Raw genomic sequence first — 23,190 nt, forward strand, 5'->3', positions numbered from 1 at the left:
CCGCCCTTATCCCGCGGGCCGCGCCGCGGCCGCTGCTCTGCTCTGCCCTGTTGCCGCTGCCGCCGCTGCTGCTGCCATGGCGGCCCCCGGAGAGGCGCAGGACGCGATGGCGCGGTACCGCTCCCCGCTGGTGTCGCGCTACGCCAGCGCCGAGATGGCCTACAACTTCAGCGAGAGGAAGAAGTTCAGCACCTGGCGCCGCCTCTGGCTCTACCTCGCCCAGGCTGAGAAGGTAACGGCGGGACGGGCGCTGAGGGCAGAGCGGCCCGGGGCGGGGGGAGCGCGGTGCCGGGGCGTCCTCGCGTCCCCATTCCCTTTAGGGCTCTGGCGGATGAGGGCCCGGGAATCGGCCGTACCTTCCCGGAGCTATCCTCGGGAAACCGACCCGAGCAACTCCCCTTTGGCGCGTTCCGGGGAGCAGGGGGGCTCTGCGAGTTCAGGGTTATCCAGCCCTCTGTACGCAATCTCCCTTGTCGCCCCTCGGCAAATCATTTCTTCTCGCCTCCTACCCTCCCCCTTGCACTTTTACCTGCACTGTAAAATTGGTTTTGTAAAAGCTCTGCTAAGCAATTTTTGGTGAGGGGTTGCCTTTGAGCAAACAGCGGTGTCCTTCCCCAGCGCTCAGCTGTTTGCTTTGCAGGAGGTGTGACGGGTGAGGTGCACTGTCCATTCAATCCGATGGCTGTCTGTCTGTGCCAGCCGGACCACCCCCTGCATCTGTGGCCAGTTGTTGTCAGATAGCCCTTTTTTTCCGAGATAAGTTTGCTTTTCGCCAAAGTGAGCAGTACATTTACTCCGCAACTAGTTGTGATGTTTCTGGTAGGCTGAGTGCTGCAAATAAAAAAAAAAAAGTCCCTCAAAAGATTGGGCACTGTGTATTAATAATTCAACTATTAGGAAGCAGCGACTGAGAGTATGTCCATATGATTGCAAGCTGTTTTGTTAGTAGAGGATATGAAGTTGACTTTTTTAACATGCACTTGAAGCTAAACTTTTTGACTTTGACTCTGGTCCTAATTAGGGATACATGTACAGCTATTATTACATCTTAATTGACACACAGTTTTTAAGTTGCACTGACTTGATTCCTTGTGACTCTTACCAGGTTTTTGACAGTGAAGAAGCTGTAATGTGTTCCCAAAACAAAAAAGAAAAAAAAGGCACAAAACCACGCCACTTTCTGACAGAATGGCTTTAGCTTTCAGACTCAATAGGAGCCTGTTTGTTCTGTGGAGAGTCCAATTTCTGTTTTCAAAGCCCTGGGATTGTTAGAAGCAGTTCAGTCTCTAGGTCTGGCTGCTCCTGAGCGCAAAGGCAGAGAAGCACCATGCTGGAGAATGTCATTACCATGTTCCTTCTCCATGCAAGGAAAGTGTCACTACACGGCATTGTCAATAATATGCTGCACCAAATGTGATGTTTCAGAAGCTGAAGATGTAATTATACATGTAATTTATACATCTGTGCTAAATAGGAGTCACCTCCCAAAGTACTGCATGCTTGATTTTGTCACAGTTCAGATGCTTTAGTGGGAAAGCTGCAAATCTCATCTGGCATAGAAAGTGTCTGTGCTATGAATGCATGCTTGAGGAGCTTTGCATGTTCAAAGCATGACAATTTAAACATTGTTGTATCGATTCCATCAGGTAATCATCACTTTTACTTCTGTTCAAGAACAGAATATGTGAGTTGCCCAATAGAAGAAAGCTTGGAGGGGCCAGTCTGGGGCTTTTAGGTTTCCATTCCCAAGCCCTGAATTCCGGGCTACCCCATTTATTGGCCCTTGCTCTGCCTCCCGTTGCCACCCCAGACTTCTGTTCCCAGAAAGTAGAGATAGGTCTTACAACTTCTTGAGCTCTCTTTTCATAGTGGGAAGAGGAGACTACTATTTTTATCTGCCTCCTCATTCCAGAACAGCTTGTAATCTAATGTCAGCTCTGGATTAAAAAGAAGGGAGAGTCAGCTACTTCCAGCACCTGTTACCTCCGTCAGTGGTCAGTAAGTTACACATACAAACAATTTCTTTTGGCTCCTTGTAGAAGATGCATAGTATTTCTATGAAAAGGAATACTCACTCAAATACCAGGTAATTAATGAACTGTGGCAATTTACTGCAGCACGTGTCCTCATTTCCAAGATATTAATGTGTTGCTTCTTTTTGAAGATACATAGCTTATCTTTTCAGATACATTAAAAACCAAACAGTAACAGATGAACTCTGGGCAATACTTTCTTTTGCCTTCTGATAAATCAGATCTAGGAAGGTCTAACCATAGGTTTTCTTAAAGTTGCAGGGAGTAGTAAGACAGAAGACATGCAGCTTAGTGATAAAATTTTAGGTAAAGTGTAGGGCCAGGCAGATGGCTTCAATATTCACTCTACTTAATAAGTGAAATTTTCAAGTGGTCCACTTGGAGTATGTGAGATAAGAATGAAGGAATTATTTCAGTAGGAACTGAATTTGGCAGAAGGTCTATACAGTGTTTTGCTCCTTTCAGCAGGCAGGAGTTTGAAACAGCAGGGTTAGCAAAGTGTGGGATTAGCAAGAAAAACTTATTTTTCCCAACTGACAGTATTTAAAGTTTGGGTTAAGAACTGAGGTGTCTGAATTTATACCCATCCCAAAACACTAGTTTAATTTTTTGCATAAATTCCTTTGTGTTATGATTCTTCTGTTAACACTTTTTATCTTGAACTCTTGACTTAATTGTACTGGAAAGTCAAGTACAAATTTCTTGGAGCTCTCCCTTTTCGTAGAAGTTGCTTTGATGTCCTGCAGCATCAAACTGACTTACAATATGTTTTGCACATATGAAATATAAATGTTTTCTCTCTTTCTTTAGTAACCCTCCATCTGTTTTTTCTGTCCAGTTTAAGTTTCATTGTTTTTCTGTCACACGTTCTTTATATGATGGACAACCCAGTGTTCTCATTCTGTGTGCAGGAGCTGTGCCATGTCATCTGCCTGTTCTGCCCCATCCTTTAGGAAAAGTGATGGGCAGTCAGAGCTGTTAGAGTGGCACATCAAAATACTGGGGCAGTCTCAGAAGAATGATGCCTTAAAAGCACAGTCCAGAAAGTTCCTCACTGACTTCACTGAGCTGTGGTGCTTTGGGAAAAACCTTGTGCTCTTCCTTATGTAGTTTTCCTACTTGGTTTTCTTAGGTGCACAGGTTTGAAGGATGTTTGTTTTCTTCCCGAGGTACTGTCAGTATCAGCAAAAACTCATAGGGAAGAGACTCACATGTTTGTGGACAGATGAGAACATCATTTGTCTTGGCACTACCCTAGCTTGCACGTGTTCTATGTCAAGTTGTCCCTTTTGGGAGGTTATTTCTTTCCTCTCTGTGTGACTCTGTACCGTGGTCAGCTTTTCCCAAAGGATCAGGATGTCTGAGCAAGGCATGAGATTTTAATCTTGGCACAAGAATCATTGCCTGCTGAGCTGCCTGTGCTTTTAGGCAGTTGCAGTCTGTACCAGCGCGCCTCAAAGGCAGCAGTCTGGGGCCAGGTGCCTTTCCCCATTGGGCTGGACACTCACAGGTGTGTATATGCGTGTGGCAGTGTAAGTTTGGGTACTAATTATCTGATGAGGTCCTTAAGAACCCATCTGCTTCACTTGCTGTCTTATTCAGTTCCAGGTTCCATATCTGCAAACCATTTTTTCAGTCAGTTTGATTCTGACCAGAACCAGTTTTTTAAATTCTTTGAATCCTGGAAGCCTTCTGGTTGATGATTTCTCATCAGTCATGCACAGGACAATAGTATTTTAATTTGTAAAAGGCAGTAATACCAAGTTCACTGTGAGGCTTTTAATTTCTCAGTTTCACAAAAAGACATTTTTCTCATCTTAGTGGATTGCACCAGTGTATAATGTGTGGTTGGATACCTTTGTTTTTAAGTCAGCTTGCTAAAAAGCTCTAGCAATTAGTTTTGAATATGAACTAGGAGCATTCATCTCCTTCTTCTAGATCAAGTAACTGATTTCTCAAGGTTTCATATTTAGTCTGAGATGAGGTACACAGGACTTTTGAAAAGGTACAAACATATAAAACATATACACCTTCCCATATATTTTAAGCCCCCAGTTTATAGTTGTGTAGGTTTAGTTGTGGTCCAGAGGGTTTTTCCTGACACAAGCTATTAGTCACATGTTAGCTGGATTTTTCTTTAACCAAAAGGTAAATTTCATTAAAAGAAGTTCAAACTATACTATTTTTATATCACTTTTCCCCATGTCCTTTAATTTTTGTAGTTTTCACAGGAACTTTACATGATTGAGGAAGGCACGAAGCCCAAGAGGAACATCTGAGAATGAACACTGTCCTGTCCTATTGGGAAAGGCTGGAGAGCCCTAGAATGAAAGCATTTGCTGTTACAGCTCGTTTATACCAAACTGTCACACTTCTGGGAGATGTCAGACGGGAGTCAATTATTTAAACAGCTTCTGACTCCATTTGTTGGCAAAGAGAAAATGCAATGAAAGTTCTTTTCCCCTTGCAGTCACTTGGGCTTTCAATCACGGATGAGCAGATCCAGGAGATGGAAGCCAACCTGGACAACATTGACTTCAAGATGGCAGCGGAGGAGGAGAAGAAGCTGCGTCACGATGTGATGGCCCACGTGCACACCTTTGCCCACTGCTGTCCGAAAGCTGCAGCCATCATCCACCTTGGAGCAACCTCCTGCTACGTAGGGGATAACACGGTAATAGTGCATTTCCAGTTCCCTGCCTGCAGAGCTGGGTTAAACAAAGCTACAGTTGTTTATTTTATAGCTCTGTATAGAATATTACATGGATTTTTCAGTCATTTTTGTTCATTTTACTGTTGAAGTTAATTCAGTTCTTTTACCCTAGGAAAGCAAGCTCCACTTGCCTTCTTTCTTCTGATGTGAAGTAAAATCTATCTGAAAACTGTTCCCTAACCTCTGCTTGCATGTTAAATATTCAAGGAGATAAGAGGGGAGTTGCAAACACATGAAGAAACATGTGAACTGTGTGATTTATCAGTTACTCCCCTGTGACAAGAGTTCACTGACTTACAGAACAAGGTCCATGAGCTTTCAATTGCTACTTGGAACCCCTGCATAATTCAGGAGAAAACAAGCTTTTCAGTAGAGAAGAGAATGGATGAGTGTGTTAAGTGAAAAAGGAAGTACTACTCTTCTACAGAACTGTAAAATACTTGTGAAGAACCTCATCTACAACAGAGAGCAAACTGAAGCCTTATATCTCTGTATATGTTGCTGTTCCACTGTTCAAGTCACTGCAACTTCACAGATGCTTTTGTTGCATGAGAAGCTGTTCTGTGATTATTTATTCTTTGCTCCTTTGCAAACCTGTTTAGCTTTTGGGTAATACCACCTTCCTTGTGACACCTGTGCCCAGCTGTACCTCATGTTCAAAAGAAGGAGTAAAGACGACTGGTGCCTCATCAGCCCACTTACTTTTCTACTGTCTTTAGCCTACAGTGCCTGTATTTTCCACTTGGGACCATATGATTTAGTCTGTCATTCCAGGGGCAGTCCCAAGACCTCAAAATAGTCATTCATAGGTACTTGGTGGAATCAGGTCATCCACCACTTACAACTTTCCATGGACGGTATAAAAGGAGCAATGGTGGATCCAGCATTTTTGTCATAAGCAAGTTCAGTGCAACCTCTATTCCAAGAAGGAAAGCAAATCATTTAAGAGGAGACTTTTGAATCATCTGTGTCATCTCTGGGAGAAAGGGTTATGTCTGGTCCTTTAAGCATGGCCCAAAGTTCCTTTCTTTGCTTCTTGCAGGATTTGATTGTCCTCCGTGATGGGTTTAACCTCCTGCTGCCCAAGGTGAGAAGGTGGTTCTGCAGTGTCTCAGAAATGGGGAGCACTCATGTCCTGTGCGTAGCCTGTGTTTAACTTGGATTTTCCTAAACCTTTGTGGGAAATAGGAGGAGTTGTCTGTCTGGGTTGTTGTCAAAAAAGTGACGTTCCCTTTCTTTCCTTTCTCAAGTCTTTTCCCAGAGCTTTTTGGCTCACAGTGGGAATTATAAGCAGCTCCTTGTTTATCTGTGCCCCAGGTACTACATAGCAATAGAACTGTATTGCTTTCAGGATTATCTTAGTCTTATCCTTAACTGTATTCCTAGGAGTCTGTCAGCATTCAAGAAACTATATAAAACAATTTTCTGAGGTCAAATATAGCAGGAGTTTCGTGCAGTGGTGTCTATCTGACCTGAATGAGTTGGCATCCAATTTGCCCTGGACTGTACGTGTGTCAATTATCGCCCAAGCAGCTTTATTTCTGACTAATTCCAGGAATAAAGAAAATACCCAAGGATGAGCAAACTGCAGGATTGGGTTGGGCATGAAGATTAGACTAGTTTGAGCTCAAGTCCAATGACTTGTGTGAGCTCTTGAGTTGTGTAGCAAGCAGAAATAGCATGCATGCCCTGAAAAACTGAAACACGCCATATTCTACAGTTAGAGGGGGCTGCACAGTTGCCCCTCAAGGTCCCTCCCTGCACAGTGGTTTCCCTCCCCTTTTTCTCACAATGTTGTGCTTAAGTATGTGAACTTCTGTGTTGTTTGGGGTTTTTTTCCTCTCTTATTCCACCTCTTTTCTATCCTTCCTGCTTCCACCAGCTCGCAAGGGTGATCAGCCGGCTGGCCGACTTTGCTGAGAAGTACGCTGCAATGCCTGCTTTGGGCTTCACTCACTACCAGTAAGTAGCCATCAGCCTTTGCTTTCTTTTTGTTGTCTGTGCTTTCATTAAACTGACCTGCTGCTGCTCTTTTGCCATCCTTTTTCCCATCTCTGACCAGTTGGTGGCTCAGAAAAGGTGTATGTTCCTTACTCCAGGCTTGTTCAGGAAATTGGACTGCTTTGACTAGCTGTCAGCAATTGCTTCAACACAGCTACAAATAGAGGATGACTTCCAGGAAAACACAGATGTGCATGTTCTGGGCTGTTTCAAAAATGCGTGACTGGGAATTGCACTAAGCCTGTCTTCCAGTCAGATTTTCTGGGTTTTTCTTTAAGTTATTTTCTGCTGCAGCCTAGAAAGTTTTGTTAAACAAGTAACATCTACTTGTTACTACAGATGCTGAGTCAAAGGATAATGAGATGTGGGTGCTTCTGTTTTTGGGGTAGTTTAATCTCCTGCTTCATGAAGACTGTTTTCAGAAGCATTAAACTATACCATGAGCTGAGCCTGGGTCTCCTACCCAGTGATATGGAGCAGCAAAGGCAGGGAAATTAAGCACAGGTCATGTCAGACTCAATGTCTGGCACTTGAACATTTCTCCCAAAAGAGAGTAAAAGCATCAGGTCAGGTCTTTGATTTATTATCTTGCTGTACATGCAGTCTCAGTTCCATCAGCTCTAGTCCTACAGCCCTCTTCATCTACAGCTCTTTGGAGGACTATCTGTGTTAGTTTTATTTGAGCTTTTGGAAAGAGGACAGAGGAGCGTTCAGGAAGTGTGTACAAGGTAAAATCAGAATTGATGTCTCAGCCTTTTCTGTGTTGTTTGTCAGCAGGGCCTTTACTCCATTCACAATCACGTCCAAGTTTTCCCTAGCCTTCCCTTTTCCTCCTTATGTACTTGCAGAGGCCTGTCTTGTTGCCTTTCACATCCCATACTACATTCATCCAGGTGTGTTTTGGCTTTCCTTGCCCTGTCTCTGCAGTGTTGAATAGTTTCTTTGTATTCCTGCTGGAATCGCCTGTCCCTGCTTCCAGATCTTACAAGCTTCCTTTTTATGTCTGAGCTTAATCAGGAGCACATTGTTCACGTGTGTATGGTTTTTTGAAGTAGCATAGAGGTTTTCTTTGGAGTTCATGTGGATTATTTGAAATATTTCACTTTCCGGAAAGTGATTTCCAGAAACACCCCTGTTTTTGCCTCAAAGCATTTTCAGGGGGACTAAAGTGTAGCTGAAGCTTGCACTTACTTATTCCAAGGTAGAAGTCTTACAAGAAGTGTTGGCTGACAGCATTGTTGAAGTGTGTTTGCCCAGAGGCTGAGGAACACATTTTTATAAATAAGAAGGAAAGCTTCCTGAGAGGAATAATTTAAAATCACAAAGTGAATGCAGTGTGCTGAGAAGTTCACACCAGTGCTGTAAGTCAGCCAGGGTGCCACCCATGCCCTGGGTGAGCAGAATTGGGTGGGGGACTGATGCGCCCCTAGTCTGCACAGCCCCTGCAGGCCGGCAGGGGGCGCCAGACTGGCACTTGGACACCGAATTGCTGTTTTCTGGTACTGTAATTCCATCTAATTCCTGAAAGGAATGATTACATCTTCAGTACATCCTTCTGCCTAAGCCAAATCCTGTTAATTTCTGCTCAAATGAGTTAATAGAGCTGGATCTGTAGGGAACTCTTAATGGCAGACTCAGCAGTGAAGTGTGGTGCTTGGGCAAATTCTCAATGAGTCGTGTTGTTTTCTTGATTGTTTTCAGACCTGCCCAGCTCACCACTGTGGGGAAACGCTGCTGCTTGTGGATTCAAGACTTGTGCATGGACCTGCAGAGCCTGGAGCGGGCTCGGGATGACCTGCGCTTCCGGGGCGTGAAGGGCACCACTGGCACTCAGGCCAGCTTCTTGCAGCTCTTTGAGGGAGACCACAGCAAAGTACGTCAGACAGCCCACGGTGCAGGCATACAGTCTTGGCAATTGTCTGCTCTGGAATGCTGCTTTCTTTGAGGGAACATTGAGATTCTCACATTAAATTTACAAAGTCACCCTGATCCCTCTTGGGGCTCGTTGACAAGCCTCTGTGAAAGTAAGCAGCATTTGAACGGGATATTTCACAGAAAGTAGAAGATTTTTTGACCATAAACTGAGAAAAGCAAAGACCATTTTTGCTCTTACTGACCTTGCTGCGTTGTGTTTTGAGCTCTGTTTTTTTTTCACTTCACCCCAAGGTTGAAGAACTGGACAGATTAGTGACGGAGAAGGCAGGATTCAAGCGGTATGTAACACACATTCTTAGCAGTGTGTGACTGCTGCTGGTAGTGTTGGCCCAGATTTCCCTGGCTGCCAAGCCAACATCTGTGCTGCTGTTCACTTATTTCCCCTTGCCATCTTCCATTCCCAGTTGCATTTTCCTGCATGAAACGTCACCTCTTAAATCAGCCACTTCTTCTTGTCTCCCTGTCAAAGCACAGCTGTCCCTTTTCCTCTGTTTACCTCTCTCCCACCTGCATGCTGCCCCAAGAAATTGACAGCCTGAATCCAAAGTTGTTCTCATCCAAGCAGAATGACAGCCCTCCACTTCAAGAGCCACGTCACTGCTTGCTCAAAGTCTTGCAGTAGTACTCTTGTGTCTGCCTGGAGCACTCAATTCCTGTGCTTATTTCTAGGGCTTACATGGTCACCGGGCAGACCTACAGTCGCAAGGTGGATATTGGAGTCCTGGCTGTGCTGGCCAGTCTGGGGGCTTCCATACACAAGGTGAGCACCCTGGTTCTATACATTGGGAAGATGGAGAAATGTTTCAGATCTTGAAGAGAAGGTACTTTGGTGCAGGATGCTCTACTCAAAAATATTGGTGTTCCTTGTTCAGCTGTCTTCTTTGTGGTCATGAAAATTCACTGCTGGGTACATGCCTGATACTCAAATCTCAAAGATCTTAAAACCAGTGACAAATAAAGCAAGTTAACTGAGCAGATTCTAAAATGGGTTAACAACTCCCACACTAGATATTAGTCTAATCTATGCTAAATTGATCCAATTAAAGTAAATGTCTTTCCTAGTGGTGTATGAGTTCTTAAATTTCACCATTTCCTCCTAGTTAATTGCCTTTCTGATAATGGTGTTCTCTCTGTCCTTGTGGATTCTTTTCATTGATTTATCTCTGTTCCCTCCTTTGTCCTCCTCTTGGGCTAAAGTGATCTGTGGTATTTTCTTCTGTTTTGGTTTTTTCCCAGTTCAGTATGCACACATTATCTGTGTTTGCAAATCACTGTGCAAGTTTGTTATGCATTTTCAGTGTTCTCTTCTAATCTGTCTTCCATTCCCTGCAAACATTTGCCCTTGCTGGAGTCCTGTTCCCATCTAATCCAGTGGACATGCTGTTTTCTGTGTTGTCTTGACAAATATTTTTAGGCCAGGAAGTACAATTGCAGTATCAATTTTTTTGTCAAATTTTCCACTGCCCCTAGTTTACTTCTTGCTCATAGATGCAAAGATTCTCCAAGAGCACAAACACTAAGATACATTGGTGGGTGTCAGTTTGGTTCTGTTTTGTTAATTTCTCATGCTTGCTTTCCAGATTTGCACTGATATTCGTCTTTTGGCCAACCTGAAGGAGATAGAGGAGCCTTTTGAGAAAGACCAGATTGGTAAGGGATGAGAGAGTTTTCCTGGACTGGTGTGTGTGTCTTTTCATTTATGTTGGTGTGGCCTTTTAAACAAACTTAGAAATGTCACTGACAGAATTTGCTTTAAATTAACTGGAGTTGACATTGTTAGTATTTTCAATCCTTTTAAAAGAAAGGAGGGGAGGGGGAAGGAAAAAGAAAAAACACCTTACCTAAAGGTTTCTGGATATTAAGTAATTAAAATCAGATTTGTATTTGTGCACTCCCTGTGTTTGTGGGGAGAGCAGGAGTAGCCATGTGTGTTCCATTGCCTAGAGAGGCAGACCTGGATCTGAGGATGATTTTAATACCCATTCACTAGAGCAACAAGCAGCACTGTAAGCATCTGAATTTGAAGGACAGTATTACTGAGCAGATGGAGCTCCAACACTGCTAAGATTGCCATGGGTAGCCTAGAGAGATGGTGCTAAATGCTACGTTAAAAAGTAAACTATTTGTCCCTTTTATGTAGTAGTACTTCTGTTTTGTATAACTGCAAAAATGTCATCTCACTTTTTCTTTGCCCACATTTAGATGTTTCTGATCTGAAGGGGGAAATGGTGGTGTCAATTTTGTTATTATAGAAAATTGTTGTATTTTGAGACTTTAGTCAAAACTGTGATGTTGCCCTGATTTTTGAAGATTTTAAGCTTTCTGATGTTTACATTCTTGTAACAAATTTTCTCACACAGTTTCTGTAAATAACTTATTGTTTTGCATTCTTTTATGAAAGAAGAGAAATTTGATAGACTGTTAGTTTGTCCAGTGTCATTGGAGAGGTGGCACTTTCACCTTCCAGTCCACTGTCACTTTTAGAATACTATAAATGTTAGAGTCAGAAAATAAACTTCCCCCTTTCTTCACCTTGAGAGCAGCGGTGCGTGCGCTCATGTTGTTTCGTGTCCTATAGTGACACTATGATTCCTGCCACATTTTCCTTTCCTGGGGGAGGATCTGTATCTCTTCTCCTCTAATGCAGCACTCCTTCTGTTGCCCTGTTTGCATCCCTGTTCCTGCTTTCCAGGCTCGAGTGCAATGCCCTACAAGAGGAACCCGATGCGCTCGGAGCGCTGCTGCAGCCTGGCGCGGCACCTGATGACGCTGGTGATGGATCCCCTGCAAACGGCCGCCGTGCAGTGGTTTGAGAGAACGCTGGATGACAGTGCCAACAGGTCTGTTCACGTGCTGCAGAGAGCTCCTCTGGCCTCTGCAGAAAATACTGCCTTGAAACTAAACCCGCAAGATACCACCTGGACAAAAAGCAGTCTCAATAGAGACTACAATCTGGTTTCCTCTGTACCATCAGATAAAAACTGTTAGGTTATTTTTAATGTCAAGATCTTCTGTAAAGTAAACCAGCAGTGAAAGGGAGGGATACAGAAGCCAGGATAGTAAATTGCTTTCATAGTCGTCCTGTTTCAAAAGCACAGTATTACAGTACTCACATTTCTCAAATTCTCCTCCTTATTTTGGATGCAGTTTTTTGACCCTGCTTTTTTTTTTTTTTTCCACTTTTTGGAGAATAGTGAAATACCTTAACCCTCCAAATAATCTAAAAAAAACCATATTTTAATTTTGAAAAATATTCTTTACAAGGAGTAGTCAGATCCTGGAGAAAGAGCACAATTACTCTACTCTTTAAAAAGTTTCATGAAAATATGTGCAGGTCTTTAGGATATTGCTCAGCAAATTTTGCTTTGTTTTATAATTCTTCATTACAACTATTTTGAGCTGAGCAGAAGTTATCTACAATTATTATCAAGTAAATTACAGCAATTAAATTCAATTCTTCCATCTTTTATTTGGTACTAAATCTGCATAAAGCTCATGCCTACCTTTGAAATATTTTAGTTTCAAAGTCATATTCTGTTGCAGAATTGATCTCTTAGAATCTTAGAACTCTCTAGACTTCTAAGGTATGGCACCTGTGAGACAATGAAGAGCAGCAGTTTTGGCTTAATTAATGCTAGATTAGCATTAAGATTGCTGACAAGAATGTTATTTTTAAAATGTCTCCACAAACATAATACCCGCATAACATTTTGTGAAAAAATAGAAGATTTTTTCCCAGGGGGACCTTACTCCACAGCTCCTAGTCTCATTAAAAAAAGATCTGAATAGGCAGCAGAAAACAATGTAAATTTAAGAAATTGCATACTGGTTGATATGGTGTGTTTATTTCCCAATAGGCACCAAACGTTGAGAGATGAGCTGGAATGTTTAAAATTTTATTTTCATCTCATCTAATAGAAAGACTAATCTGTCCACTTCATTAACCAAACAGAAAAATCTGTACTCTTGTTAAAGCTACAGTGTCTTGAAGGAGAACAAGCCAGAGAAAGTTCAATCAATCTACAATCCAGCAAAGTTGTTTTAAGGCACTGTGATAGAACTGGAGGGCTTAGATGTAGCACAAGGTTCAAGAACTAGGAAATTTTAAAAGATGACAGTTTAGGATGGGCCAGACCCTGCTGTCACAGAAGATGCTATGTTTGCTGCATTGTGATGCAGAGCATTTTGCCTGATACAGCTCAGGCCCCACTACTCCTCTTGTTTCCCTCCTTTGCTTTTTGTCAGGAGCCTCCTTTGTGACCAGGAGCTGGTTTCTTGGATGAAGCCCTCACCAAATGCATGGATTCCCTTGGAAATTCCCCACTGAGCACAGCCAGGCACAGCATGAGCATGCAGCAGGAGAGTAGGATCAGTAGTAGACACTTCAGCAAAGAGCACATAGGGAAAGATCCTGTAGATTTCTGCCCTGTTTCCTATCTGTGTAAGCACTGAATTATCTTGGAGCTTTCTATGTCTGCCTTCACCTTTTCCCTCTCCCTCTCTACTGTCTAAAAAGAAAAAAAAAAAAAGAAAGAGAGAATAGCTCCAGTGTTAGGCCACAGTGATGCTGCTTAGAGCATTATTTGCAGAAGCTGAAGGATCTGAGGTGGCTGGAATGTGGCCTTGTTGCTGACCAGGGTTCTGGGTGTGTGTGTCCCGTAGGCGTGTGTGTCTGGCTGAGGCTTTCCTCACAGCTGACATCATTCTGAGCACACTGCAGAACATCTCCGAGGGACTTGTGGTGTATCCAAAGGTAAAGCAGGAGATAATGGACCTCCTTGGTAATGCCAGAACTATGCCAAAGTGTGCAAAAATGCTCCCACTCCAAGAATTACATGTTTATGTTAGTTCAAGTGGTTTCTGAATTTTGGTCTATTCTTGCCATATTCTCACTGTTGTAGGACATACATTAGGGGCCTCTTGTGAGGCCAGTAACAGAGTAAATACAGAACTTGTTACAAAGGATGTTTTTCCCTGAATTACAGAATAGATCTGTAGAGTTTAGCAGTGAAAGATACTGTCTAGACAGATCTCATCCAGTCCTGGAACTTAGTACAGGTTAAAAAAAACTATTGGACATCTTTTCCAAACTAAGGTCTCATACAAGATATGGCTTCTAAGTATTATCAACTTCAATATCTGGATTTCCAGAGCTAAGTTCAAAATGACAATGTGTCTTTGCATCACGGGGACAAATTTTTTATCAGGGCTTGTTACAATAGGACAAGGGGCAATGATTTTAAACTGACAGAGGGACAAATCAGATGATATAGGAAAAAAATTTTATTACAAAGAAGGTGGTGAGACACTAGAATAGTGTTGCCCAGAGAGGTGGTGGATGCCCCATCACTGGAAACATTCAGCATGAGGTTGGACAGGGCTCTGAGCAACCTGATCTAATTGAAGATGTCGCTGCTCATTGCAGGTGGTTGAACTAGATGGCCTTTAAAGGTCCCTTCCAACCCAAACTTTTCTGTGATTCTGTCACCATTGCCCAGTCCCAGAGATTCAAGGGGAGAGGAAAAAATCTTCACTGCAAAGTTTTCAGTCGTCTGTAGACTTTCTATAATGCTGTTTCTTTTTTCCTGTTTGTTTTTTTCTTTGTGTGTGTGTTTAAGGTGATTGAGAGAAGGATCCGGCAGGAGCTGCCATTCATGGCCACAGAGAATATAATCATGGCAATGGTGAAGGCTGGGGGCAATCGTCAGGTACAAATGAAGTGTCCAAATTACCTTTGTTTGCAGCCTGGTGTTTGTCTCCTGAGAAACAAATGTATCTGGGCTCTTGTCCTGTCTCACCTTTCTCTGCTCTTCACCTGCTCCCACAGAGTTATTGGTATTGCACTGGTGCTGCAAAGGCAGGCTCTGCTCTCTGCGGGGAGAGCACTTGTGGAGATCCCTGTTTTCTGTTAGGAACACTGTGTGTTTGGGCTAATCTGGCTGGCTGTGCTGGAGAGGAGGGAGACCTATTTTTATGTTTGATACTAGTAGGCATTTTCCTTTTTTAAGTGTTTGAAGGAACTTGGAACACAGGCCAGGCTTCTTTAAATGGAACATGTTGGCAGTTGGCTACCTTGTAAATTAAAAGAGGATGAATCAGTACTGTTAACAAAAAAAAGCAAGTAAGACCATTCTGAATCACTCATTCATGTGTCATTCTTCCCTAACTCAGTACAGTATATTAACCACTTTGTTTATAGTCCTTCATTCAGCTTCCTGTGTTCAAGCAAACTGTAATTAAATATTTTCCTTAGTAAATAAACCCAGACAGAATTAGATTATATTTTCTTATCATTTAATTTCACAGTTCAGGTCAAAATTGATAATCAAATTTCTATCTTAATGAAACACCTTATTTTCATTTACCTTTTAGATAATAATTTTTCCTTCTATGATTCTTTCCACATCAAGGATAGAAGTGAAACTTGCAAGAATAATGGAAGGGTTTGATAGAAGCTTTGAGCAGAATATATGTGGTTTCAGTTTTCTGAAACAGTTGAGGCAAATCACCCATTACATTAGTCAGGAAACGTCATTTTTTCCTTTTTTTCCCCCCGTTTTTCTGATGTCAGTGGGGCAGTGAGTAAGCTTCCTGACTGTGCATTATTATTAAATGCATTAAGGGTCACATCATATGAATCACATTCTCTGATTCATTTGTGTCTCTTGTTGACCTGCCTTCTTTCTGGTTTAATTACATACTCATAGGGCTTAGTACCTTTGTAGAAGGTGTTCATATTCACATCCATATGTTCTGGTTTTGTGTGCTGGGAACTTTGGACCAGCACATTTTCTAGGCTTCCCACCTCATAGCACTGAAACTCACTTCCTTTCCCCACTACTAAACAGATCCCTCCCCTAAATATCCAAAAGATAGATGTGTTCACCTGAGGCAGGTCAGTGGTGAAGCAAAATGACATTTGGATAGAGAAAGCAGGATTATTTTTGGCCTAATTGTAGATCAAGGATAATACATTTAAGGAGAAGAATCCTGCATAGCTGTAAATGCAGTCACATGGCTGTATTTTAGAGACCAGCATGGCAATATCTGATTTTGCAGGTGGTACCTGACTACAGTTGGGTTCCCTTGTTCTTACCAGTTGATTCCAAAGGAATGGGGTTTTTTTTCCTCAGTCTATCCTTATGTAGGCCATGATTTGCAAAGTCTCACTGCTTGTTAAGTTGGACAGATTCTTTTCTTTTCCCTTTTCAAAATCTGTGGAGGTTTTACATTATTTACATTGGAAAAAAAAAAACAAAACCAAACCCTAGAATGACTCCTAAGAGTATTTGGGAAATTTGAAGAAGTATAAATTATTCCAGTGTCATTAGTTTATATTATAGTTCAGCAGGGAATCTATGTGACATTGGGACTGTTTTAGCCTCAAAGGGCAGATGTGAAAGGATGAAGAAAATCTTGTTTTAATGCAGTGGCATGTGAAGCACTGCAGTCAAAACTGCATCTTCTTTTTGCACTGTCCAGGGCAATACACTGCGATATTTTTTCCTCCCACCCGAGTTGGTGAGATGAACAGGTGCTGTCAATAGCAATGAAGTGACTTTTTTTCCATCTTCCTCTCCCTGTACCTACAGGATTGCCATGAGAAAATTCGTGTTCTCTCTCAGCAAGCAGCAACTGTTGTGAAACAGGAAGGGGGTGATAATGACTTCATTGCCCGTGTCCGTGCTGATCCCTACTTCAGCCCTATCCATAGACAACTTGAAAGCCTGTTGGATCCCTCCTCCTTCACTGGACGTGCTCCTCAACAGGTGAAGTAGTGGAAAGAGGCTGTGGGTTGTAATGCAATGTGTAGTCTAATCCTGCCTCCTTTTGTATATCATATGCACACTGTTTGCTACAGGGTGTACATATTATATAACTCTAACCATACTGCTAAGGCAGACACATTTTTCTCCTTTGATTTCGTTGGCTTTCTTGTCTTTCTTCCCTGTGGCTTCACACTTTTGACCCTGGACATACCAGACTGTTGGGTGTCTTTGTGAAACAGAGATCCCAGTGAGACAAGCAGGTCCAAATGGGGAGAAGGAGGCAAGTCCTTTTCCTCATTTTATTTTTCTCATCTTGAACAGGTGGCCAAGTTCCTGAAGGAGGAGGTCAGACCGGCACTGATTCCATACCAAAGCAAGATGGATGGGAAAGTGGAACTGGCACTTTAGGTATAGTCTGCAAATGTGTGTGGGTACAGGAAGACAATAAAAGCCTTATTGACCCAGGTCTATTTACTGTGTCATGTTATTTTGGTTCTCTACAGTACATGTAGCCCCCAGAGCTTACAGCCACGTTGATTCCAGATGGGCTTTTCATTCTTTGTTTGATAGAGGTCTTTGACTATTGATGGAGGTCAAGCCTCCCTCTATAGTGTGCTGAGTTACTGAGAAACGCTCAGCTGTGACAAGGTAACTTTATCACGGCACCTTCCTTGGCCCCTCACAGAGCACTGCCAGCTGTTTAAGAGCAGTGCCTGGTGCTGCCTGACATTCATGTGGGGCTGACTTGTTGAAGAGCAGAGGTAAGGGGAACTGAGCCCACTCCCATTCTCACCTACCTTTCCATGCCCTGACACTTTCTCCACAGGTGTCTCAAAACTTGAGAAGTTTGTCCTGGCTTTCAGAGTACTGTGACTTGGGGAGCAAAGAGGCCAAAACATTAGAAATAGTGAAAGAGGGAGGCCATGGAACTTCATGGCTCATCAAACTGGTGCTCCTTCAGTGCTCCTTTCCTAGTTCAGTACTGTAAGTGTGGCTCTGTAGCTTCTGAAAATCACATTTACAGGTGTTGGTAAGAAGCCAGTCATTGTGTTCTGGCTGTGATTGTGTTCCTTGGCTGTAGGTGCTTGATAATGAGTGCCAAGTGGACTCTGGCATGTGAAAGTTGTTGTGTACTACAAGTTTTGTCTCACAGGGAAAGAAAAAAGATACTGGAATTCATTGAATGTCAGAGAAATGTAAGAGCTTCAGTCTTATTTCTGACATCAGTGATCTGTTTTGTAATGTCTGTGCTTTACTGGCCTTTAGTAGTGGATCAAATTCTTTTCCCTTTGACTTAATCTGGAATAATTCCCTTACCTATTCTTCCAGTGTTATTACATCACAGAGCTTTTCTTCTGCTCTGCTCTTTTCTTCAGTGCAGTAGAAAAGATCTCTCTCTCTGGCCTCTTATTTATTCAGACCCTCAGAGGTGACTTGATAAGGATTACTTGATGATTTTTGAAGTGTGGTTGCTAAAGAGAATTTTAAAAAGCAGAACTAACTGAAAGAGGCTACCTGCAGTCCTTCAGGTCATCATTATTGAAAGAGGTTTTTAAAATACTGTATGTTTTAGTCAGGCTTTAGAGCAGTGGGAAGCTTCAGGCTGTGATCTTCTTCCATCGAGACTGCTCTGGCTTTACCTTGCCCCTAGAATATGGCATTCAGAATGTCTCAAACATTTGCGAGTTTGATGGTGTTTAAAACATTTTGCTTGCTTGTGCTATTAACATTTAATTAGCCATCTGTTTGAAAAGGACAACTCTAACTGAACCCTCGTCATTTTCAGGCTATTACTCAAATCCATAGCCAAGAAAGAAAACAGACAGATGCGTAAGTCCTCCTTTTTTGGTCCTCTTTCCTCCTTAAAAAAACCTACCAACCCTGTGTGGAGAGGAGGAACAGTATCTTTTCTCATCATTGGAAATAATATTTGTCAGGTAGAGGCTGCCAGCCGTGAGCTATTGGATTTGTTTTCCTGGAAATGCTAAAATGAGTAACAGTGGTACAGAGGAAAAGTCATCCTCCTAGAAAACTGGCATGATAAATCCTTTAGGAGACTTCCACTCATCAGTTTGGGACCTGACTTTCTACTTTCCTGCAGAGTTGGCAGTGGCAACAGGCAGAGATGTAATTCTCCCCTCTGCTTGGGTGTTCGGGGGAGGTCAGCAGGCAGTGCTTCAGGAGCAGCTCTCAACTTTTCAGCTTTTTATTCTCCCCCTGTACTCAAGCACTGGTGAGGCCACACCTTGAGTCTTGTGTCCAATTCTGAGACCCTCAGTTCAGAAGGGACAGTGAGGTGTTGGAGAAAGTCCAGAGAGGGGCAGTGAAGCTGGTGAAGAGTCTGGAGCACAGATCTGATGAGGAGCAACTGCGGGAGCTGGTGTTGTTTATCCTGCAGAGAAGGATGTTTAGGGGAATTATCACTCCCTACAACTACCTGGAAGAAGGCTGTAGCCAGGTGGGGGTCAGCCTCTTCTCCCAGACAAACAGCAACAGGACAAGAGGCACAGCCTTAAGCTGGACCAGGGGCGATTCGGGTTGGGCATTAAGAGGAATTTCACAGAAAGGGTGATTAGACAAGGTGGTGGAGTCACCATCCCTGGAGGTGTTGAAGGAAAGACTGGACGTGGCACTCAGTGCCATGGGCTGCTTGACATGGTGGCGTTCGGTCAGAGCGCGGGCTCCATGATCTCAGAGAGCTTTTCCAACCTAATCGATTCTGTGATTCCGTGACAGGGTCGTGAGGCCCGATCGCGCTTTGGGCCATTCGGTGCATGTCCCTGCAGCCCGTGCCCAGCGGGGCCATGCCGGCGCCTCTCCGCGCCCGCCGGGCCGCGCTTCCCTTCCCGGCCTACAGTCCCCGCCGCGCCGCGCGCCGCGCCCGCCTCCCGCGCATGCGCCCCGGCAGCGGCGTGTGGGGCCGCCGGGTCGGGGCCGGGCGCCCGCCCTGAGGGGACGGCGGCGGCGGCAGCAGGTGGGTGCCGGGGCAGGTGCGTGCCGGGGCGGGCGGGGACCGCCCTTCGTCCCCCGGGGCTCTCAGCCCCGCGCCGGGGGCGCTCCCCAGCAGCGGCTGCGCCACCTGTGCGGCGCCCCCCGCGCACGCCTCACCCCGGCACCCCCTGCCCTGGTGGCCCCTCGGGCGGAGCGGGGGCCGAGGCTGCCGGGGCCGTGTGCGGGGTGGGGTGCGCGGCCGCGGCTCCGCTCGCCGGGCTGGGGCGGGGGAGCCGGGAGGGACCCCGGCCCGAGGAGGGCTCCGCGCACCGGCCGCGCTGACGCAGGGTCTGGCTCCGGGAGTGACTCACGCTGTGCTTCCCGCCTGCGCTGCCCGGGGCACGTTCTCCCTGCTCCCCGCTTCCCCCGGCCGCGCTCCCCCTGCTCCCCGGGACGTGCCTCTCCTCTCACCCGCCTCTTCTCCTGCCCCCCGTGCCTGCGACTCCCGGGGGTCCCGCTCTGCCATACTCGGCTGGTCCGCACGCCTGCGCCTTTTCGGAGGTGCCCCGGAGGAGAGACAGTCTGTCTCCTGTCTGGCTGGGGGGAAGGGGCACTCACGAAACACAGATGGAAATATGGCAGTATCCTCTAGGCAATGGGCACAAATAGACGTGCTGCAGGCCCTGTGATTGTCAGCTGTAATAAATGTTAGAAGGAGAGCAGGAGGCAGATGTAATTCCTCGTACCTGCTGATGTAAATCCAAGGAAGCAAAGAGCCACAGTCACGCGGATTTAAATCTCGTTGCAGGCAGTGGCTGTGGGCTCCGGGACGGCTCTTGATGTCTCTTCACAGAACTGGTAAGGGCAGGACAGAAAAAATTTCCTATGTGTGCCTTTGCTTCCTTCCTAATTTTTTTGAGGGATGCTGAATTTAAGCAGGTGCTTTCCTTCTAAACAAGTCAGTTTCAGTGTTGGTGTGTGGGGGCTTTATGTGATGTCATAGCTTCCTACTTCATGATGTCTCAGCCCTACTCTTCATGGCTTGCTGTGATTTTTTTTTAATGGGGGGACGTGGGTATAAAGGAAGAACAGTGCCTTGAGGAAATGGAGGATCCTTTAGTGCAAATAGATGGGAGAGTGAAGCAGCCTAACTGGAATTAAGATCAGTGGGTTTTTAGTAGTGCAAGACTGGATCTTAAAATCACTCAAGAAGGAACTGTCAGCCTAGCAGGAGTGGGGCACTGCTGTGATTTTGCTGAGCTGTTGATCATGATACAGTTGCTTGCTGGATAATCTGAATTCTAGGTTAGTTTTTCAGCTGCTACAGAGTCTGGAGTGGTGGCCTGGAAAGAAACAACGCCTGGAACAAAATTCAATTTCATTATTTATTTCTGGATCCACACAATGTGTGTGTGACTGTTCCTAGGCAGAAAAGAAGGCTGAATTCCTACTCTGGAAAATTCATAAAGTATAAGGGAAGGAAGAGGATGTGAAGAGGCATGACATGTAATTGAAGAGATCAGGGTGGGGACTGGTTGTGTCATGTTAATACAGTGTTCATTGTGTATTTAACAGATTGAAATGACAAATACTGCCAATTTTAATTCCTGTTTATGATAACATTTTGATAATGTGGTTTGATATTCTTAGGGAGATGTCATTCATTCATAGTGATTCTTCTTCTGAAGAAGGATGAAGGGAATTCCTGAGGGGCAGCAGAGAGGAGGGGCATATTTCTGGAGGAATTGCACTGATCAGGGAATGATAGAATTGAGGTGAGGAAAGTACCTGCTTGCTCAGGACTGAAATAATTCTCCAGTTTTAGGGGTCTTTGCTAATGTTGTTTAGGTTTTTCTTCTTTGCTGGGCATTTAACCTGTCACTTTCCCATAAGGTAGGATCTTCTGCCAATCTCAGTTCTAAAGAACCTTGATATTAAAAGACAGGCAATAATCAAAATATTTGGCTTTACAAAATTAATGTCTTCCCTAAGGTGACATGGTAGCCGTAGAGATTATTGGTTAGGAGGTGTGTGTGAGAGCTGCCAGTCTTAGTCTCCCATTCTTGGTGAATTGATTTGTGTGTTGTAAAATTGTTTTCCATGTTTGGTATTTGGGATGCTTTGACAAAGGAATAGGTGATACCATCTTTGAGGCAGTAACTGTTTTGGAAATTGTTGGAATGATGCCTCTTCCTGGCTGTTAATTGCAAACTTCTCACCAACACATCAGAAGCAGCAAAAACTTTTAAAAAATGAATCCTATGGAGTATTGCAACTTTATCTGCAGTGGTAAAGTTAAGGTGCTTTATATTTTGGTGCATGTGGTCCTACAGCTTTTCTAGCTGAATCAGCAATGACCCTTGCTGGTGATCTGTATCACACTGGCTATTCTAGATCCTACCCTAATTCGAATGGATAAGAACAGAGAATTTGCAACTGTCCAGCAGGAGGAGGTAAACAGCTTCATTCCGTGTTGTGGATGTGGTGTCCTAAGTGTCCCTTAAGAGATTGAGATGTTTTGGTACTTCAGGTTTGTGTCCTCAGCCACACAAAGACTTGTCTAAACTTCTTTCTCTGCCACTTTTTATCCCAGGGTCAAGGGTTTTGATACATGAAGCTTACACGGGCTGAGTATCTGGGAGTGCTGGGGAAAATCCCACTTGTCAGCTTTGTTACTGTTGGCACCCTGTGGGAAGGAGAAGGATGTTGTCCTGCCACATTTGTTTTGTCTTTGAGGAGGTCTCAGATTTTTTTAAACTGGATTGTAACCAGTTACATTGGTAACAGAGCAGTTTTGTTCCTGATTTAAGGAAAAATCCCTGGAAGAAATGCAAGCACACTTGTGTTATGAGATAGGTGAAGAGGAGAGAGTGTTGGGAAGAACACACAAACATTTACAGAACTGGTGGGCATTACCATAATAATTGGTATTAGAATGACTACAAGAACTGTTGTTACTACTGGCTGGGAAGTATTTGATGATTCAGAGAATAGAAAGAAAGTCCATAACCTAACAGTTCTTTTTTTCTCTGTAGAAGAAATCTTCCTGATCCACAGAATCAGGAAATATCAGAGGTTTTGCCTTGCTTTGTTACAAATGGTAACAATCCTTGTATATTTGCCTTTTTTCCTCTTAAGTTATCTGTGCACGTAAATTTCTGCAGGAGCAAGATCTAAGTAGTCCAACATGACGTGCTAGATAAGAGCTTTGCAAACAGTCCTGAGAGGTGTTTGAGTGTTACTAACCTCTTCAGAAGGTTGACTCCTGAAAGACAAAGCCCTGAATAAAGTTTTGAATGCTGTGGGATATACTTGCCTCAAAAACCATTTTCTGAAGCCAAATGAAACAAGACCTGCTTAGAGTCCTGTGAAGTGAATCTGACTTTTTTTGCGAATACTGGAGCTGCAGGAGAGTGACCTGAAACAAGCCTTTCCTGTGCCTCACCAAGGTGACAGCAAAGCCTCTGCCCATCCTCTGAGGCTCTGTCAAGGAAGAGCCATCGTTCAGGCCCTTGTTCCATCGTCACTGGGAGCAGTAGGATGAGAGCAGCTTGAGAATCAAACTTCCACCTGGGTGAGCCTGCAGGGCTGGTGAGGGAGACAGCCTCGGGTGGCACTGCTTGTCACCGCTCAGGACAGGGGTGTGATGTAAAAGGCTTTGTAATACCTGGCTTTAAATAACTGTCAGCAGTGTCTTTTAACCTCTCTTTGGTTGGTACAGCCCCACATCTCTACCAGGAATATTTTCTTTCACGTTTCTGTATTCAAATGAAACTGGACAGTTGTGATTGATTGCTTTCCACAGACA

At 44.1% G+C, this 23,190-nt stretch overlaps 2 protein-coding genes across 6 annotated transcripts in view; both read left to right on the plus strand.

The window, feature by feature from the left end:
• On the plus strand, positions 1-16,918 carry ADSL (adenylosuccinate lyase). The gene is made up of 13 exons (XM_058023210.1): positions 1-232; positions 4,504-4,707; positions 5,789-5,833; positions 6,629-6,708; positions 8,449-8,620; positions 8,914-8,960; positions 9,352-9,442; positions 10,263-10,332; positions 11,375-11,522; positions 13,345-13,435; positions 14,301-14,390; positions 16,275-16,451; positions 16,773-16,918. The coding sequence occupies exons 1-13, from the start codon at positions 77-79 to the stop codon at positions 16,857-16,859; spliced, it is 1,458 nt and encodes a 485-aa protein (XP_057879193.1). The 5' UTR covers positions 1-76; the 3' UTR covers positions 16,860-16,918.
• A 2,438-nt stretch (positions 16,919-19,356) lies between these two features.
• The window catches only part of SGSM3 (small G protein signaling modulator 3), a 29,768-nt gene continuing 25,934 nt past the window's right edge, over positions 19,357-23,190 (plus strand). For 3 of the 5 annotated variants that reach the window (XM_058021870.1, XM_058021869.1, XM_058021873.1), the window contains exons 1-2: positions 19,357-19,425; positions 20,191-20,240. The gene's annotated coding sequence lies outside the window, so the exon portion shown is untranslated. Of the gene's footprint in view, positions 19,426-20,190; positions 20,241-21,032; positions 21,158-23,190 lie in introns of all 5 variants that reach the window. The other 2 variants (XM_058021871.1, XM_058021872.1) reach the window with 2 other exon arrangements.

Source organism: Melospiza georgiana, chromosome 4, assembly GCF_028018845.1.
Source record: "Melospiza georgiana isolate bMelGeo1 chromosome 4, bMelGeo1.pri, whole genome shotgun sequence".
Lineage (NCBI taxonomy): Eukaryota > Metazoa > Chordata > Aves > Passeriformes > Passerellidae > Melospiza > Melospiza georgiana.